At 41.9% G+C, this 21,683-nt stretch overlaps 1 protein-coding gene and 1 long non-coding RNA gene across 15 annotated transcripts in view; one reads left to right on the plus strand and one right to left on the minus strand.

Moving 5' to 3' along the window:
* Nucleotides 1-20,242, plus strand: part of LOC105670558 (Ecdysone-induced protein E74) — a 156,845-nt gene extending 136,603 nt beyond the window's left edge. For all 14 annotated transcript variants that reach the window (XM_067360303.1, XM_067360294.1, XM_067360302.1 and 11 more), the window contains one exon: nucleotides 17,130-20,242. In XM_067360303.1, coding sequence (XP_067216404.1) covers nucleotides 17,130-17,683 — 554 coding nt within the window. In that variant the 3' untranslated portion in view covers nucleotides 17,684-20,242. The remainder of the gene's footprint in view (nucleotides 1-17,129) is intronic.
* LOC137001447 (uncharacterized) lies at nucleotides 1,426-4,538 on the minus strand. Its single transcript, XR_010891458.1, has 2 exons — nucleotides 4,042-4,538; nucleotides 1,426-3,760 (listed from the first exon to the last, which is right to left on the minus strand). It is a non-coding gene; the product is annotated as an uncharacterized lncRNA (long non-coding RNA).
* Nucleotides 20,243-21,683: the final 1,441 nt, after the last annotated feature.

A 21,683-nucleotide genomic window follows, 5' to 3' on the forward strand; every position in this document is an offset into this window, starting at 1 on the left:
CCCGCTGCAAACGCGCGCACATCGCGCCCGCATGTGCGTGTGCATGTGCATGTGCATACGTAGCGCCGTCGTCGCCGCCGGCAAAAATGCATAGCGTTGTGCGCCAGACGGTTCTCAATCGCTCGCATGGCGCGTTTAGCGTTTCGAACTTTCCTACGACCAGCTCGTTCCACCGACGATGATTTATTTCTTTGAAAAATACATAATGCGAAGAGCAACCCTATGCAAATTTATCTGCGACTTTTATCTATTTTTCGCAATATTTAAAATGCATGAATAAATCATGCGTTGTTCAATTTGAGAAAGTTAAAGATGATTTATAAGTTTTGCTTTTTTCTTTGTTTACATATTAAATTTCATTGAAACTGAAATGTAACTTACGGCATATTTAATGAAATGTATTTTATCACTAAACTTAAATCAATATTTGACGAGATGTGGAAATACTAGAGTCGCGTTTAGCGTAAAATACGCGCTCCGTTGTATCGTGCAAAGAGGAAGAACCTCGTTTCACACGGAATTATTCTTGGGATAGATACGCTCGACGTCCGATAAATTCAGTTCAACGGCGATGGAGATAATTGGTGAGTGAAGGATGATGTCAAGAGGAAGTGGGAAAGTGTACGCACAGAACTTCTTCTCAAGGTTTCCCTTGCGTTTGACGACTTATTGGAGCATATCGAATCGCGCATTTTTCCTTTTCGGCTTAGTCCCACGGATAATTTCGAAATTGGAGCTCACGGCAGGATGATAATCGAAGATCAAAGTGCACGAACCGTAGGCCTCGCTATTCTAAATGTTAGAAATCGACTTTCTAAAAGCAAAGATATTCCAAAATCTTATCGCACGTATTATCGATGAGGCTAATAATAAAAATAATGCATTTTTGCATCTGCAACATATGCTTTCTCTAAAATAAATTCGGCACAAGTTGAATGTAATTTTGAATTGGCAACAAAAAAATATCAATATCTGTCGTATTTGTGACAGTTTTTTAAGTGAAATTTTCGAGTTGTTTTTCCTGATATGTTTTATCGCAGAGATCTTGCTCTTATCTGCGAAGCTTTGCCGATAAGAAATTTTAGACGATCACCACACTTTAATACGCATGTTGATACTCCTCGTTTATATCTCTACACGCATTTCCTACTGGTTTTTAATCGCAAGGAGGAAGCGTAAGAGCCGAAAATAATTTCTTTACGTTTTCGAATTTCAATTTCGATCAGAGTTTTTATTCATGGCGCACTGACAACGTTCTTTGAAATCGATGTTGAACAAACAATATCGAATGCCAAATGCTGAATTCTAGACGAAACAGCGATGATGAAAACAAATGTAGCAAACCGATGCCTCGAAAGCGGAAAAACCAATGTTATTTCATGGCTATAAGATAGGAACACACAAGTATAGAAACGCACACACATATTAAAATGTGAAATAAAAATTTATTAATTTTCTGCGAACGCATTTGCTTCTTCGGAGCTTAGATATTTGTCTAAAATAACAATTAGCAAACAATAGAGATACATTCTAATAAAATGTGACGTCTGATGTTGAGGTCGAACAATTAGACGAATAAAAAGATAGATGAAGCCTCTTTCTCGATCGTGTGTTTATCGCGTTTATCCTCGAAACTCCGACCGACGCCTTTATTTGTCGTCTACATGATGAGCGTCACTTTCTTTATTCCTATTATGCTAGCTCACGCATGGGGCTGCGCTCGTGTGCACGCGCATCATGACTGTATGCACGTGCATACACGTAACTCGCTGCGCGCGGAGGTTGGCCACGACGGCGGGACGAGGGGTGGCGAAGGAGCGGGGGGGGGGGGAGGAGGAGAGAGAAAGAGAGAGGCAGAGAGGAACAACGCAGCTAGAGTATCGTGCGAGTATAACGCCGAAAGCACGTATCGGCGGTTTCAGCATGGTGTAGACGGTGACCTTGTCGTCGGCAATTCACCCCGTCTGACCCCCCCCCCCTTCTCATTCGCGTCCCCACCATCCCGACGGCGCGCGATGCCTTCCTCCGCCACCTCCTCTTCGTCGGTCCCGCTCTTCCTCGCCGCCTGCCGACATCGCACATCGCTGTGTCCTTCCCTTCTTCGCTCTTCCGCCGGTTCCTCGGGGTGGTGTGATCGTTCCCTATACTCTGCCTACCAACTATATGCCGCTCTCCCCCTTCCCCTCGCAGCGCGCGTGACCGTCCGACATCTTCCGTCCTCATCGCACTCCTCGAAAAGGACATAATCGCGTTTCCTTCGAGCTCCCTCTACTCTCTTTCTCTCTCTCTCTCTCTCTCTCGTTACTTCTTTTGCTCTCACGCTTTGCGTGCGGACTTCTCTGTCCCTATCTTTTATAGGAATAGACTCTGCCTCCCATCTCTCTCTTTCTTTCTCTCTCTCTCTCTCTCTCCTTTCATTCTTTCGCCTCGCTTGTACTCGATAAGATACCTCCGTCTCCGTCGAACCCTTCGCTCCGCTCCCTTTATGACAAAAGTCGCCACTCTTGTCTTGTATCACCATTGCTAGATGTATATTGTCGTCTTTGACTCCTCTGTCTTTGCAGCAACTGTAAGCGCAGCCTGAATGATGAAGTCTAATTTTCGTTTCTTCTTTTGTGCGCGGTTTTCCCCAAATTACTTCTGTATCCATATTTTTAGAGGAAGATTACGCGTTACAAAACTGCAGAAAGCGTATAACGAGTTCGTAATCTCCGTGTTTCTAAAAATATATATTAAGATGGTTGGAATCGAGCTTCCCTTTCTCTCTCTCTCTCTCTCTCTCTCTCTCTCTCTCTCTCTCTCTCTCTCTCTCTCTCTCTCCGTAGCAGCGTGTTGCTCATATGCTCGCGGAAATGTTCCCCATCGTTGCAATTCGCTCTCGTTCGCTCTCACACAGGAATTAAGGCCTCCTCTTTCCGCTAAGGCGTACACTTTCTGCTCGTTCGCTTGTGAGGGTAGTGAGATCACTGAAAGAGGAAGAGAGCGTGTGTACGTTTCTTCCCATCCGCGCGTTCACTTTCGTTTGTATATAGTCAGAATAATTGGGACACTTCTTTCTTTTTTTTTTTTTTATAAGTAATCTGCAAGATTTCACATCTATATAAGTGGAAAATGAGTTAAATAATGAAGTACTATTATTTAATGAAGCCGCATTTAGATCTAATCTTATCTTTTTCTCAATTATTAACTTACATTATTAACTTACATTTCTTCTTTAAACAAAATCAATGTGTCAAGTATTTTAATACGTGATTTTAATACGTGGTTCAAAAAATCATGAATCATCGCTAATATCGTCCTTTGTTCCTTCTCGCTCTTTCTGCTGTTCTTGTTCTACCATTAGCGTATCGATGCTGTTCTTCGTATTCTGTTTTTTGCATGTTTTTCGTATTAGCAATTTCAGAAACAAATCCGGTTTAATTGTAGTTAATATGGAAATTTGAAGATTGTGAGAGATCTATCTTAATACGAATTTAATTTGATCAATTAAAGATATTTATTGTGTGTGTGTGCAAACCTTTAAACAGTTGCGACATCAACGTGATAATTAATAATTAAATTTTGTTTGAGAAAACGTAGGGCTAAATTTATTGCGGTGACGCCGAAACATGTAAGTTGCGTACGTTTCCCCTTTTTCCTCTTTTCTCTCTAATATTCATTACCTATTATGTGCATGTCTCATCGCACTTCCTGTTTCGCAAATTACACACTGTTCCACATATCCGTTCATATTCGGTTACCGGTTACACATGTCTGCCAGCTCCAAATCGAACCACAATTCGAATACAATTACATACGTATATAATTGAAGCAATGAGAAAAATCAAGCGTAAAACATTTAAAATTAACATACAGAAAAAGTACCGTAAAAGATTCTGCAAAAGACAATTGCATTCTGCTTAAAGAAGCAAAATTTTTTGGAGTAACTCGCGGAATATAAAACTTTTGGAGAACAACTCATTCTCGCACGCTTCTTTTTGACGTATATTAATTGAATTACGCTAAAGTTCGTAATTTTTCTCAAACGTATGAAATACTTACATGTCGCACAATATGCCGCTGAACACATTGAACGAGAATTACAACATTACATAATCGAGATCGCGGTCATCTTCGAAAGTAGAATAGGCTTCCAAAATATGATACAGCTTCCTCAGCGAGCTCATGTTACACACACGAGTAAAATACAGAATTGAAAGTTGACAATTCCAAATGATTCATTTCCGTCATGCGCTAGGGAGCGATTCTTCTCTTTCTCCGTGCGTTTCTGTCCGTCTCTCGCTCTCTTTTCCGTGCCGGTTGCTCTCTTCTCTATCGTCGTTTTGGCCGAATGCGAGCGAGAAGGGCGCTCTGTTGCGAATTCAAACGTGAATTTGCGCTCACATTTACTATCGTCTAAATATAATGCGGCCTGTGCTGCGCGCTGGCACGCCTGCCACGTCGCCGTTGACACACACGCGCGATTGCATTGCCCGCCGGTGCATACTGCACGCGCGACATCGTGGCCAGCCTAGACCTAGACCCACTGAGCTAGCCTAGATCCGCGGGCATATACAACTGCGAGTAAGACGGAGGGGGAGCAACGACGACGAGGAGAGAGGAGGAAAGCAGACGGAGCTGTTTCTAGTATTATCGGAGAAAGTGAACGGGCGGCGGCGGCGGCGGCGGCGGCGGCGGCGGCGGCGATAGTAGTGGTTCTACACACACGAAACTCGTGTGCTTTCCTTTCCGCGCGTTCGATTTCTATTGTCTACACGACAGTCTGGACACTTGGGCGTGTGTGTATATATTCGCATATCGACGTGTTGATACACGGCTTCCCAGTTGTCGTTCACCCTAATAATGAATAAATAATCTTCCCTCTGCCCTTGCGACAAGTGAGTTTACACGGCAATAACATGGCCGCTGCGCGCTAACTCTTGCTTGATAAAAAGTTGCTTAACAAAAGTTGCGCTTTGTGTCACTGCATTATTTATATTTCGGTCCAATTTGTTGCTACTCAAACAGAAGATAGAAGAGCGGAGAGTAATTATGACTTGTAAATGGAATGGCGATTAACTAAACAATTTTTCACGACTTTATACTCGATGATTAACCTTTATCATATGAATATGATTCTTCTTTATTATTCTTTTATCTGTGTGAAATAAAATATCTCTCTATTTGCTTTCTACGCAAATTCAAGAAATGAAATATTTAATTTTTGAATAATAAAAAATATTGATATAACAATTTCTATCTTCGTGCAATTTAAAAAAAATTTTTTTTTTAATATAAAATTGGCCAGCGCTAAAAAATACATACTAGATATGTAAATTTTCAAATTCAATTTATGTCACATACGTGATCATTTGAAGTATTCGTTTCTCGCTAACATTAATGTGTTACATAATTCATGAATAACAAAGTGGGATACATTTGCAGGCATTCGGTGCTACAATCTTTTATATTCGTTACCGCATTAAACTTTTGACCTACATTGGTGTATACGTATGTACGTTCTCTCGTTTCTCATTACGCATACACACGAGTTAGACTCTGCTGTTCGGAATCTTGCTGCTCTTTGATGCGGCATTATTGTACGGAAAATAACTTCCCTATGCGATCTTGCGAACCTAACATAAATGTCAAATCTTTCTATTGAATAAAAGCATTCCTTCGCCGAAGATGCAACCTTTTCGCGATGCTTTTCATGTGAATGTATTTCTGACATATGTTATTCTACAAAAGACTCGCTGCAAGTCTTTCAGAAATTCTTCGAAACTCTTCCTGCGTCTTAATAATGCGTGCATTCACGATCTGCTTTTAATTTAAATCCAATAAAAAAAAATAGTTGAGATTTGGTTAAAGCACAGGAAACTAAATTTACAACAAACAAGCATCTTTTGCCAATGCCTTCTTAAAATTATTAAAAGCGTAAAGATGATTTACTTGTCGTACGTGTAATAAATATTTTATACATGTATAAAAAAATATTTATGAAATAATTCCGTGACGACGTGCTGTTATTACATTGTAAGAGGGAATAATTCGTGAATATCACACTTCGGAGACGGAAAACACTTTCTTATCGCGGCTCTCAAAGACAAAAACGCAGTATAATTCTCGCATCGCTTCGTTTGGACTGCTCGAATCTTGCGTTATGTAACGACGAGATAGGCGCGGTACGAGACGACGGTATTGATTCCGGGCTAGATGGTAAGGGATTATTGACTTATTTACATTTTTTCGCTGTGATCGCTTATCTTATTATTGTAATTGTCGGATGCAGCCGATGATAAGTGCGCTCTCATCGTCTCATCCGTGTCAACAGCGTTGACACAAATCAGCCGGCGCTGACCTAACCGGATGATATTATTTTAGCCAATACCTACGCTTTTGGCAATTGCCATAAAGGGTTATCTGCCTCTAGATAGTCTCGGGTCTCGGACAAATTTCGCGAGTGCACCGTTAGCGTTATTTGTACTGATCACGTTTTATTACAAGAGCACGACGCTTATCGAATAATATCTTCTTTTTTTTTGTGCAACTCGGCCGACGCGATATTTTCACAATCGCACGTAACGATCTCGTTCTTTTGTCGGCGATATTGTTTTTCTTACGACAGAGAACGTTGACTCGATTAAACTGGATTACTAATAGAAGCCAACGCAGCGACTCGTTTTTACCTCATGATAAAGACTACGTGTCCAATTACGCTTTAAAAATAACCGGTCGCGACCCCGCGTCTCCACGGAATTTCTTCTCTCTGATTTATTAAAGTTAGATTGTGTTGATCGAAGGCTGACGCAAAACACGAACTTTAGTTTTTTCAAACTTTTTGGACTTTTATCAAGTCTAATTATACATCGTACACTTATACAGACTACAGGCACAATTTTTATTAAAAATTTACGCGTATTTCTAGCACAAAAAACAGGTACGAAAGTAAAAAAATGTTATTATCGCTTCTTTTTTAAATTCACACTTACTACGTGATACACACGCTTATTACTACTACAAAATTGCGAACTCTGTATACGTAGGATCGACTTGAATCCCGCGCAAATCTTGGTACACCCACGCGAACAGGCAACACGAGGGAGATATCTCGCTGCCTTTGTAACCCAATATTTAAGCGTTGCTTTGACACAATGTTACTGGATTCTTGCTGTTATTCCAGGGATATAAATCCCATAAGTGCAGTGTCTACACGACGCGCGTGCCTGTTAACCGGAAAAATTACATGCACGTTGCGCAAGAAATATCCGCCTGCAGACGTCCGCTGAATAATTTGCTTTCTTGGGCAGAAATTAACGCTCTCATAAATAGGTTCGCGCCGCATTCGTCTTTCCAAGGTCACATTTCAATCAGCCGAATTTAAATAACCGCACACGCTCTCACTCTCATTTACTCCCTTTCTCGCGCCAATTAATAACCGTGCGCGCGCGCGGCTCTCTTCGGCGAGGGCGAAGTGCGAGATGCCACTCGCGGCCTTTAAATTCGGTATCGCCCGACCGTTAAACACCGACCGGCGTATTATGCATCGCGCAAAATTCCGTTTCTCCCTCTCGCTCTCCCGTTGCATTACCGCCCCTTGCCCTTCTTCCTGCTCCCCCTCTCTCTCTCTCTCTCTCCTGCTCCACCGCTGCTTCTCCGGCCGCAAGAAGTGCGACTGGAGAGAGTGTGCGCCATGGTCACTGACCTCGCACACATCGCGTCGTCTGCGACGACGGAAGAGAGGAGCCGTGCATTCTTACTATTCATTTTCGTCGTCATCTTCCGATCTCTCTCCTTCTCTCTCCTCTCTCTTTCTCTCTCTCTCTCTCTCTTTCTCTCTGGCTGTCTATCTATTGCGCGCGCGCGTTAAATTGAACTTGAAAATAATAAAGAACTTCCAGAAAATGTAAACTGCTTAACTAAAACTGATCGGGTGGCGGGAAATTTTTTATTACTTCATAAAGGTTGTTGCTTTTTGAACTATCGATCGATTAATTTTTTTTACGTTTTACACTTCGTTATTTTTAATGGCGCGACTGAAACTGCTTCGTAACGCGTTTTAATTTAAGAGAATCGTTAAACCGCTTTAGACGATCTATCTATAATTCGCAACAGAATGCTAGTTTTACGTGTGTTTTAGATTATCTGTATAATATTAGAGAATTGTAAAAAATTACCGTATGTATTTGTACGAAATATAATTATTTATATATTGATATAGATATATATCGTACACTTTTTGGGGAAAAAATTTCAGATGAAAGTTGTACGGTTGCCAGGGGAACATAAGACGGTGATCTCGGTCTGACCTTGACCTAGCCTTGTTAGAAAAATTCAAGATTAAACTTTGGTCGCTATCTCTCTGGCAACGGCGAAATTTTTATCAGAAATTATCTCGTCAAGACTTTCTCGTTTTCAAAATATTTGGGTGCACTTTGTATATTTTATGAATGAATACGTGCAATACGTTTTTTTATATATGTGCGTTTCGATTTTTTTAACGAAAGTTTACTCATTACATAGATTCGTAAATAGAATTTTATTTTAAATTCTTTCGCGAATTTTAGATTGTCTGAGGCGCATTTTAGAGAATACTGCTTTATCATTGTGTTACATTTAATTACTTTACCTTTATTCCGTCGTTATAATATCGATTGTCACGTTGCATTTTGCACCGAAGACACGCATTGTTTCTGCATAAGTCGTCCGACAATGTTGCTGTATTATGCTCACACCTGTCGCTTTCATTCGTATCGCCGTTGTCTCGACCTCTTGCCTTCCAAACGTAACAACGTAGGTAGCGCGCATCTTGCGGTTGGCCATAATTGTACACAACTGCAACTTTCGCATATAATGACCTTTTTACAGGGTATTTATAGATTATCGTCATGCATTATGAAATAAAATATATAACAGAGAATACAGATAAAGTGTAAATTTCAAAATTTTGAGCTTTAGAAGAATGTTTGATGCGCGCCACAATTTCTGAACTCGCTATAAAAGAAATATTTGCCACTTCTAGTTATTCTATTGCATTTTCAACATACGTTCTTATCAGAATCACGCGAATAAGTATACGACCCTCTTTCTCTGTCTTTCTCCACGCAGCCGACAGAGAGCCATCTCACAATCAGTCAGTTGGCATTGCGCGCAATTGATCTTCAACGTAGCGTCGACACTTCCGGATACTAAGAGAGTAAGAGCTACAAAGAAGCGTGCGCGATACACACGTGCGACAGGAGAAACCGACAATAAGAATCCCATCGACCGATCATCGAACCCGCCGCGCCGGTAAAACGTATTCCGCAAATGATGCATAGTATTTATATATGCTACACTCCAGTTCGAAAAGAAGAAGAGCGCGTAGCATTTATCTTTGCCAGCCCGAACAAAAACGCGTGTTATTTTCTTCGACATGGTTCTTGTTTCTCAAATTGCATTCGAAAATATTAGAAAAAATTTTCGATTATTTAGAAACGCGTTTTAATTGTGCTAGGAAATTGTTGTTCTCAATTTTTAATTTTCCATAAAAAATATCGCAGACTTTATATGATAATTTAAAAAATCTGTATGCATACGTCATCGAATGAGTAATTCCTGCTCAATGTTCGTAACTTACAATTAGTAGTCGAGAAGACGTTCTTTATTTCGTTATAAAATAGTGAAAGTGATCACCGTCAATTTTCTGAAGACGTTGCACAATTCAAAAAAAGTAAAAGTCACATGTAGTCATCTATTATGAAATGAGGAGAGTGATTGCTGCTTATAGCTTTGACATTTATAAATTTTTATGACATAAATGTTTTTATGACAAAAGCAGTATTCTGCGATCGACGAGTAAAATCGAAACTTTTTAAACAACGAATAAAGCAAGATTTATTTTAGAATTATGCGTTTCTGTTGCCGATATTTTTTGACTCGCTGACTTGCTCTTTATCAGTTTGACAACGAGACTTCGCGATGTTCGGTGATATGGGATGTTTTAATTCTGCGATACATTCAACTTCTATCAAAACGCTCCCGATAGCGTCGGCCGCAAAGGTCAATGATAACGGATTAAATTCGGCAATGATCGCGCTGAAAAAAATTTATCGTGAAAAAATAGCGAGGTTGACTGTCTACTGGTTTATCAGTATTCCGGGATATTGTGTAGACAAAAATCAATGTTTATCTACTTGCAGAATGATAAAAATCAACAATGTTTGCGTAACTAGAAAAAAAAAAAAATTTGTCGGACTGTAATCGTTGATATTTTCGGATAATGGATATCTCGTTGAAATAAATGAAGATGAATATTTTTCCTGGATTTTTTATTCGTCACATAATTACCGTCGTGTTTCTCGTTATCGTCATTTCTCGCATTGAACGGAATGTGTTATTGCTCGTCGTGGAATCGAACACGAATTCGAAAAACCTACACGTTTCGTGAATATTTTATAGGCAGTCAAGGTATCCGGCATGTAAATCTCTTTCTTTCTTTTTCTCCTTCGCTTCTTCGGCTATCTTTCGTCCTAAGGACAGATCGCGAAGAGCGATCGACACTTCATGGAAAACAGAAACAGAGAGTGAAGTATGCGCATCACTCACGCCCCCGCTGCGACGATAAAAACGGTGCTGCTCATCGCCATACAAATCTAAACCGAGATACGAAGTTCCGTTTCCTGACATCGAAATGTATTTACGTAATGGCCGGAAAGAACGTTCCGATGAAAAATGTTCGATAAATTAAAACGATGAAATATTAATTGACTTATTTGTTGATACCATTAGTTCTGATTAAACAGTGCTCGACGATCAAGATGATCGGCTTCTTTCGATGATAATTCTGAATTAAACAAAAATAAGAAAAACTATGCTCGAAATGTTTTTTTACAATAAAAGATATAGAGATGCGCTCCAAAGTTCGATACTTTCGATTTTAAATACATCATTCTTGCATCATAAAATAATTATGATTAAAAATGAAAATGTAGATGTGCGCGAACGAATGAAAGTTTTACATATTTTGCGAATTGAGAAACATGTGTTTGCTGGATAGAAATTGCAAGCTTGTGAAGAAGACCGTGAAGAAGAGAGAGACGTGTTTTTCGCACGATACATCGCCAGGTTTAGAATTGCAGCTGAATCTTTCCTCTGCTATCAATCTTCCTGCATCCTCGGTCGCTCCTTATCTTTTTCCGAATGCCAAGGGAAACGGCGAGACAGGGGGGAGGAAGAGAGGGGGGGGGGGGCGAAACGGAGGCGCGACGGCGATGGTGCACGCTGAGAGAACTCGCAATTTGAACGGGTTTCGGGATTAAAGATAGTAGCCCGAGGTAGTAGGGTAACATAATAGGCAGGGTCTTGATCTAACGAGAGAAAAGAGAGAGAGAAAGAGAGAAAGAATCCGACGGGGAGCGGGGAGAAGTATAGAGGACAAGGAAGAACGTCACGACGTCGAGACGTCGGGTAGGGCGATGTTGAAGGAAGCGCAAGGATAGGAAGGCGATAAGAGGGGAGAGAGGGAAGAGAGGGAAAGAAAGAGAGAAAGAGAGTGAGAGAGAGAGACGGCGAAACACGGATATCGACGGGATAGAGAGCGAAAGGAGGGTAGGGGGACGGGAGGGCGGGCTCGGGTCTGTATGCGAATGTATGTGTGCAATGCGGTGCATCGGACTAGCCGGACTCGCGAATGGAGGCGGAGGAGAGAGAAGGAGGAGAAGGATAGAGCGGTTAAGTTAGTCTGTGTCGGTCAGTGACTGCCTGACTTTCCCGGCGCAGCTGAAGGTCAACTCTCCCCTTCTCCCGATTTCATCCTCCTCCACCTCTTCCTTCTCTTCTGCCTCTTCTCTTCCTCCTGCCCACTCTCCGCCGCGCTCTCGACAACCGCTGCCTACCACCACCACCGCCGCCGCCGTCCACTACCGGCATCGTTCCGCTATCGCCGACACTGCTCGGTTCATCTTCACCCTGCCCTTCCGCTATTCCTCTCGCCGCTTCTCGCTCTGCTCCCCGTCTTCCGTGCGCCACACACCGGAGCCCAACAACCGTCGGTGTGTCCATAAACCAGAATCGCGCTTTGTTTATGCCGAGCACTTTCGGTGGCCTCTATATTCTAGTGCCGCTTCCCCCGTCCGCGCTCCCCGCGCACCCCTCGATGCTGTCGGAGCTCACTCCGGCGTTCCCGCCGTCCCTCCTTTTCCTGCTCGGACTGCGGAGTAACTCGTGCGCTTAGATGCACGCGGAATTCCGCCTCTCGAAATCCTGGTACATGAGAGCTCCGGCGTCACGCGACTGCCCGCGCGAGCGCGGTTTACCGGGATCGGCAGGCCGAAGGGGATTAAGTTTCTTATCCACAGTAGAATTCGGACGAACTTTGCCTCAATTTTCTTCGCAAGATTAAGAAACAAGTCCCTGAAGAATGACTCCCGTGGAGTCCGCGCTCTCACGTTTCTGCCATTTTGATTACAAGTTTTATAATTATGCAAATTCTACGGCAAATAGCAATTTTATATACAGGATGTTTTACAAGCAGTCTGCGAGGAATATCAAAATAAATATATAAAAGAGATCTTGAAGAGATAAGTAGTTGTATTTAATACTGTCGGAAAGAGATTGCGAAACTGCTCGGATTTTGTTAGCAAGAGAGGTTTAATAAACCGCGAATTGAACGGGGAAGTGAAATAGTACCAGTGCCAAAGACAAGATACGAAATTGAAAATTGATATTTCTTGCAATATCCTCGGACAAGTCTGTGCAAAGCCATCGAAAACGAAGATGAAAAATCTCGCTCGCGCGCGCAACTTCCCAGCCAATTATCCGGGACCGTCACTACGTGAGAATGCGCTCTCTGTCTAGATCTCCCATCTCCCCTTTCTACCACATCACCGCAGCATCTCTTCTATCGAGCTTGCTTTTAGCGCAACCACTTTTTTTACCGCTCGTTCCGTCGAATCGTGCGTCCCTGGATATCCCCACTATCCGTCGCGTCGGCCGAGCCGCCTCCCGTTGCTTCTCGGCTCATCGCGCTTTTTTTTTTTCCTTCTTCTCTTTCTCACTCCTTCCCTCTTTCTCTTCGTCTCCTACCCTCCTCGCTATACTTGTACTTCCGGCCCGCAAGAGAGCGGTTAGCGCGAAATCCTCCGCAAAATAAACGAGCGTCGCGCCGCGTCGCAGTCGCAACCGCGCAATGTGCGTCTACCCTCCCATGTATTTTTAACTATCGACTCGTTACCGAGTACTCGACTAAACTTCCTGCCAACACTGTCAAGAAGGAACGCGGTTCGAGAGTGCACGAGGAAATGCAGCTCCCGGGACACATTTCCTTTTTCTCGATCTTCCTCGGTTTCTCAACTGAGCCACACACGTGGAGCTGCGAAACTCACTTTAAGCCGGAAATTAATCGTGTGTTTCGCGCCGTAATCGTCCTAGAAGCAATTGAGCGTAATTTTTATGAAGTTGGAGAAACAGAAACTTGAAATATACAGGTGACTGCTTTGTTCTTCATACAAGTTGAGTTTAATTGCTCTTTGTTTGATCGAAACTGCATTAAAACGTGCTCTGAAATAGAACGAAATTGACGATAATTTAGATTAAAATCATAAACGTGGATCGGCAGATTTACAGGACAACTGGTTTTGAAATAATTCTGCTTGCATTTTTCCTTTTTGTACATCGTCGTAAAATTTTTCTAATGTAAACGTAACTAACTCTTGCCTTAAACCTGTAACCTTTCTTCCAAGCATCTTGTTTTCGAGCCGAAGCCGATGAATACCGCTCAAGTAGAAGATTAATTCGACCTCGAGGACGCATTAGACTGTCGCGGAACATAGTTTCATTGGGCCGAACAAAACTCGAATTTAATCAATAATCGCCTTATGTCAATCTCAGGCTGCGCTTTGCGATGCGATCGACAAGATACTAACAGCAATCATGAGAACATGAGGCTTGAATACAAATGCATACATATTCGCTTATGGCGCGCGCGCGCGCGCGCGCCTGATCACGCGTTCTCCAAGCGATATCTCAGATTTTGGAACTCGCAGAAACTTCTCTATCCGATTTTGCATTACAATATCGCGGCACGGCGCGACGCGACGCACTAGACTGCGGCTGGCGATGCGTCGTCTCTAGCGGTGCTTTCCTGCGCTATACAACACTTGTGGTATAGGTCAGTGAAGTAGGAGAGTGCCCCCACCGTAGCGGCTCCTAGACAACGGGTCTACGATTGACTCATCTAGCCAGTCATACCGCGCGTAAACACGATCCGCTCCAGCTGTTCGCGGCACTCTCGAGCCTCTGCCGCCTTCCTCTCACTCTTTCCGTCTCTCTCATTCTCTCCTTTCCCTCTCTCGTTCTCACTATCGCTCTCTCTCTCTCTCTCTCTCTCTCTTTCTCTCTCTCGTGCCGTTTCCTCGATCTTTCGTGCGCTGTATCGCTTCGCATATACTTCTCCGAGAACAACGGTGCATTCTCTATATTTTTAGAGCCACCTCGAAAATCTTCCGCCCTCCCTTTTTCCTCTTCTCTTTCAAATTTTACCTCGTTTCTCTTGCGCGCTATTTATACCGCAACAGTGCAATGCAAGTTTTCAGTCGAAAATTTTCTTTCGCGTTAAATTCATATGCTACAAATCTGAAACTTTTTGATACTTCCATGTTACTTTGCCGGGAAGATCAACAAATGCATCTTTGTGTTTCATCATATGCCAATTCGAGCCTCGTACAATATACTTGTATTTTTTAAATATTTTTATTAGACTTTTTTTGTACAATATAGAGTGTGCGTATGCTAAATACCATCATTTCGTATGCATAAGAGTATATTTCATTTTGCTGTTCTATCAGCCGAAAGGATACCGCGTCCGAACGCCGAATAAATATTTCTCCGTCTTCCCTTCTCTTTTTTTTTTTTTCCCCTCGCTCTCATCTCGTCGCTTGCGACCAGAAAACCTCGAATATAGAGTCGGCAAAATCGTTCAACCGCACGGAACTCCGCGGAACTGCAACGCACGACGCGAGAGAAGGACGGCGAAGGGACGGGTAGGAAAGACGAGAGAGTTAATGCGACGATGGGAAGAGTACGGGGCACACGGGGAGGAGGAGTGAGAGGGAATGCGAGGGGGCTGGAGAACGAGTTCCGATTTTAGCGCAGTCGCGGCGGCTTCAGAACGAGCGGCGCTATTATGCACTAGTAGCTTGATGGCGTCACCCGTGCAACCTTGGCTCGGGTCAGTCCTCTATCATACTGCAGGCAGAGTTCCCCGATTCCCCTCCTCATCTCCGTTCTCCCTCTCTTCCTCCCGCGCCCTGTTTCGCGCCGCGCTCTCGACCCCGCTTAACCCTCTCTCTTTCTCTTCGTCTCTTTATCTCGGCCCGTCTCCTCTTCCTCCCGGCCCAGTGGCGTAAGGAAAACGCTCCTCCGCCTCGCGTTGCTTTCGAAACTTTTGCATTCTTTCAGCATAATATAGTACACGGCCGCGCGTGTATATTAATTCCCCCCTCCCCCCTCACCCCCTCCGTAGAAACCATACGGTGACATTAGTTGCTCGGCGAGTGGCGTGCAGAATGCAAGATTCACTTCGAAGCCACTTCTGCAACTTTTACTTTCTTCAAGGATCATGTGCAACATTGTTTATATATGCTTGTGCTAAATATTAAGCATTTTTTTTTTTTCACGCGAAAGCCACACAATGATATCGACCGCGCATCTGTTCACGTAATAAACGTCAGATTCATTTCGGAGCACTCATTTTTGAAACTTTTACTTTCCGCTATCGCGCAATATGTTCTCACGGATATACAGAGATTGTTTTCCACGAAATTAACATTCGCATACGCGCCCCGTGTTGCAAAAAAAGAAATGTAAGACTTAAAATTTTAAACACAAGATCGTGAAACAGCTGTAAATCTTTTACGCGGTTTCGTTAAATAATATCCACCAGTGATGCAAATTTGGAATTTTCATTTCTTCGAGTAGCTTTACGCGTTGCTTGTTAAATAAACTTATTTTCCAACAGAACCAGTAAAATGTCAAATAATAAGTTTTGTTGAAATTGACAAAAAAAAAATGGATTTAAAAAATAAAGTTTTCAAACTAAACTCAATTTTTATAAAAGACACTTGTTCATTCCATAAGCAAATAAAATGTGCAAGTTTGCCGTTGCGATCCAGCGCGAATTTTGCGAGAGAAAAATCTGTCCGTTTGAAAGAGCCGCGATTCTCGCCTGTTGGACGTGTTCGCTACGCCCATGAACGTATGGTCCTATGCTCTCGTGGTATAAACTCAGATCGTGCGTACTCGCATCCGTATGATCGTTGCGATCAATGTTGCGCGGATCTACTCGCGTTATTTTCGTCACAAATAGATCGCAAATTCGACCGCTTCCGATAATTGTCGGTTCTTTCATTTTTTTTTTTTTTTAAACCGCGTCGGAAATGGATAGATAGCACAGATGACGGAGTAAAACGCGTGCGGAAACAGGTGGTGAACTATCGAAAGCGCGGGAGAATTGACTCGCTGATGAATTGGATGATAGAAACGACAAAGGTATCAACGGCACGTCAACGGCGACGATGACGACGTTTTCCCTTTTTCTCGCTACGCGAACGACGGCTATTAATACTTCATTGCACGTTCAACTGTAACGTACTTAAGCCGCGCGGAAACTAACTCGATAAACACTGACTCCGATCCTCTGCCACAAATCGAGATAATAATGCTATTTCGTGGTGAGGGTTGCCATTAAAACGCGTCTCTTAAAGAACGGGTTTTTCATTAAAGTTACGCGCTGAAATCATTTCTGTTATTACGGCGCTATTAATTCTTTTATACAAGTGATCGCGATAAAAGTGCAGCTTCCACATTATTATTATACACGTACAGATACCTGAGGTGTATAATTACTTTGTTACATCCAGACAGTGATCCAGAGTTATCTAAATTATTCGTTTTTGTTTGCGAATAGGTACACCGAAAAAATATGGATTGAAATTTTTTTTTTCGATCTAACTACACGCCAAATGCAGAATCCTAATTCTGCGATTGAGCATCTGTTCTAAATAATTAATTAAATCATCATAAATTATTTAGGTGTAGAAAAAGACTATAAATAACTTGAAGATTATTCGCAAAATTGTTCTAACCGTGTCTTTTCTCTTTCTTTTTTTTAGTGTCTGAGAATTATAGCAATTACGTGAACTCCATATACGGCGGAGGCGGTCAATTCGCGACTCCCTGCACTCCGAGCCCGCCGCGGGGACCAGGCGGCGTGCCCACTAGCGTGATCCAAGCGGCCACCAGCTCGGTCTCGGACGACTTCTACCTTCTCGAGCTGGGCTTCCCACCGCGCTCGAAGAAGAATAAACTGAAGAAGCCGCGGCAGGGCGAGGGCGGCGCCGCAGTGAAGCGGAAATCGCGCGAGGGTTCGACCACGTACCTGTGGGAGTTCCTGCTCAAGCTGCTGCAGGACCGGGAATACTGTCCACGCTACATCAAGTGGACGAATCGCGAGCGGGGCGTCTTCAAGCTGGTCGACAGCAAGGCGGTCTCGCGGCTCTGGGGTCTGCACAAGAACAAGCCAGACATGAATTACGAAACGATGGGCAGGGCTCTGCGCTACTACTACCAGCGCGGCATCCTGGCGAAGGTGGACGGCCAGCGATTGGTCTACCAGTTCGTCGACGTGCCGAAAGACATCGTCGAGATCGATTGTACGGGCGCATGAGACAGGCAGCAGACCCGTCTCGCGGGAAACGAGGAAGAGCGGCATCAGCGGCGTGGCGTCCCGACGCCGGCTCTGCGCGGACGTCGAGCATCGTTGCTGTCGATGCTGCCGATGCCGTTGCTAACGCGACGTCGCGGGTCCATCGCAGAGTCTCATCCGCGCGACAGGTCGCCGTCTAGCGGCTCCTTCTGCCGAGACGTGCCGACCTGGCACACCCCTCAGATATTGTAAAACGCGTTCTCTCTTTCTCTCTGTCTCTTTCCCTCTCTTTCTGTCTGTGTCTCCCTCTCCCCCTCCTCTCTTTCTATCTCTATTTCTCTTTCTCTTTTTAGCTTCGTTTGTTCCTTGTATTATACCTATGTAAATGTATATTAAGGCGCCGGATGATATTGTCGAAGGTTGATTCCGACCTCCTCATGCGGTCCGTTTCTTTTTCGTATATCCGAATGCCGCGCAGGATCCGGACAGGACGGCACCGTATGCACCAACGGCGCCCGACTTGTTGAAATTTGTACAAAATTTAGTCTAATATCGAGAAGGTAACTGAAGATTCTATCGGGTGTACCTCGCGAAAGGACGCCGTGGACAAATTACTTAAGTGTGAAGGACCGGAAAGTGAAGAAAAATTGTATATTCGAAAGCGCGATATATTATTTATTGTATATTAGACGTTTATATATATGTTACCTAAGGAAATTGTTACGCGCGTGTGATTCATACGAATGGAAAATGTATTACGGAGGAAAATTAAGAAAAAAAAAAATGAAACGAAATAAGGGCTGTGAAAGGATTACGGTATCGAGAGGAGAGGAGAGGAAACGGGAGGTGAAGTGGCACGAGAAAAGATGAGAGAGGCGTCATCTCTTAAAGCTTCGCGAAACGAGTTCAGGGTGGGGTGTACGTTATATTTTTTTAAGTATAAGCGGAAGGGATTGGCCCTTTCGATTTGTGAGCTGAGGGTTCAACAACGCAAGGTGCTGGCTAATATACATACACACACCGAGGTCCAAGAATATTATTTAGCAACCTAGTGTTACTAATTCGTAAAGATTATCGAGACATTATATATCTCTGTATATAGATATGAAGAATACCTTTAGTAAAAAAAAGTATATATATATTATTGAATATTATATATATATATATTATATAAATATATATTGTATGTTATATGTAAAAATGGAAGTTGATGTGTCTTTATGAGATTCGACGTCACGTCAGCACGCGATGGGAACTTAACTCGTGCGACGTCTCTTTTTTGAAACTTTCTACTACTATTTCCTCATACGTTATATATATATATATATATATATATATCGAAAAACGAATTTTATAACATTTAAGAACGCGCTCTCTTCGAACGCGTTCGCATCACTTAGTCGCAGTCGCAACGCGCACACATCGTTGGTCTCGCATGCTCAGACTGATCAGAGGCGTCGCACGTACAATACAGAGAGAAAAAAAGCCCGCCCGATTTTCGGGATAAACAAATGGTAACTCTAGAATAAAATTTAACTTATTGACGCCCCGGGACGCGTGACGCGCACGAGTGCAAGTGTATCCTATAGTCCTAAGTTTTGTACATAACAAGGAATCGTCGAAGAAATTTACCTTTAAAGAGAATCATACTCTGGTTGTCGTGGCGATTATTTTCGCTGGAGAAAAAAAGAAGTTAGGAGATGGAAAATAAAAGGATAGACGAGGAGCGCGATAGCGAGTAGCTAGATCACACGCGGTGGTATATTACAACGCGTGAACACACAGGCCGATTTCACTACAGCCTCGGAAATTCCGAAAAAATTAAATATATAATACATTTGAACAGAGTGATCCAGTGCTGCCAGTAATGCCTGTAAAACTGTCCCTTTGCATTTGTCGCTCGAGCCGAGATATCTCGATTCGAGCGCACAGTGCTGTCAGATCGATATTGATGTTTTGGGACATCAAACATACCGATGATACAAAGCAAATTGCCTTCTCATATTAACAAAGACGTGTTGCCTTCTAACAAAAAAAAGATGCGTATAAAAATTCTAGCGATTTGTATTGTAAATACCGTCACTTTGTCCAGGTACTTAAAGCCCTTTTATCTAGCATCGTTTGCGAAGAATTGAATTTTGTAATTTTATCAGCGTAAAGTTCTTTGGTACATCGCGACTTTTATCGTACTTGGAATAAAATGTATCGGCGGAAAATAATAATAATAATAATATTAATAATACTAATAATAATGATAAAGAAGAAGATATATCAGAGTACAATGGACAAAAGTACCTATACTATACCACTTCTACACATGATAGCAGACACTTATAAACAATGAATGGATACTACAACAGAAATCCTATTTTTAGGTAAATTAAATTTACATATACATAACAATTCACAACATTATGAGATATTTTAACAAATAAGACTTTACTGTAATAGAGATAAATACATAAATATTTACCTGTAAAATATATGAAAACACGATGGATTGACGTAAGAAACTCTAATGTAACGTTCTGTGATTCGTTGTTTGTAGGTGAAATTTAATAAAAGATTATTGTATCCTAACATACCTATGTAATTTTATCCTTTGTACCTGAAAAATATTTTTATGTTATCGCGATTCTTTTAATTGAGTTGATTTTAAACTTTGTAACCAATTAGATTCATGTTATTGAGTTCAAGAACTATATAAATTTATACTGAAATGATTGGAAAGTGAATTCGTCAACATAAGCTTAATATGCCAGATTTTTAGCAATGTTATTAAAGAATGTATGTTGCATTCTAAACAGAACTAATATGAATACAGTGGCAATAAAATAGTAGTGGTTTATTACGTAAAAATTGGATCAAAGAAGAACTTATTTATAACTAAAATCAGCAGAACGAATTTTTAAATTAAAAAATTAAACATTCTAACACAAAGTATAAAAATCGACGCTTGAAATAGTTATCCACACACAAAGTTATATTATTAGTTATAAAATCCAATCTACATAATATGGAGAATTTCTTGTGTTTAATTATATTAATTTAATTATATTAGTTTTAAATAACTTTTGTATTTTAGCAGCATGAAATTTTCAATATTAACTTTGCGCTTGGCTCGTCGACTCTTATTTCATTAGTGTAAATATGTATTACAGCACATTGAATTCTAAACATTTTGGAATCCGCTTTTCTACATGAATTTGACGGCGATTCTAAATGTGCCTAAGTAGAATATAGCGGAATTAAGAGGATCCTAAAGTGGTTTGTTTTACCTATTTCTTTCAAATACACTTAACTTTTTTTGGCTGTGTAGAATGAAAAGTCCTTTTCTGTAAGTAAAGTACATATGTTAATATACTACGGACGGTCGATTTGAAAGGACTTTTCATTCTACACAGCCAAAAAAAAAGTTAAATGTATTTGAAAGAAATAGGTATGGTAAAACAGACCACTTTAGTATCCCCTTAAAACATCTGCGAGCGATTGCAGTGCCTGAGCGGAATTATGGCGAAACTAAAAAATCTGTGGGCGATTTCAGCGCTCAAGTGGAATTATGCGGAACTAAAAAATCTGTAGACTATTTCAGCGCTCAAGCGGAATTATGCGGAACTAAAAAATCTGTGGGCTATTTCAGCGCTCAAGCGGAATTGTGCGGAACTAAAAGAGCGATTTTAGCGCTCAAGCGGAATTATGCGGAACTAAAAAAGCGATTTTAGCGCTCAAGCGGAATTGTGCGGAACTAAAAGAGCGATTATAGCGCTCAAGCGGAATTGTGCGGAACTAAAAGAGCGATTATAGCGCTCAAGCGGAATTGTGCGGAACTAAAAGAGCGATTATAGCGCTCAAGCGGAATTGTGCGGAACTAAAAGAGCAATTTTAGCGCTCAAGCGGAATTATGCGGAACTAAAAGCGATTTTAGCGCTCAAGCGGAATTATGCGGAACTAAAAGCGATTTTAGCGCTCAAGTGGAATTATGCGGAACTAAAAGCGATTTTAGCGCTCAAGCGGAATTATT

This window comes from Linepithema humile, chromosome 8 (assembly GCF_040581485.1).
Source record: "Linepithema humile isolate Giens D197 chromosome 8, Lhum_UNIL_v1.0, whole genome shotgun sequence".
Taxonomy (NCBI): Eukaryota; Metazoa; Arthropoda; class Insecta; order Hymenoptera; family Formicidae; genus Linepithema; species Linepithema humile.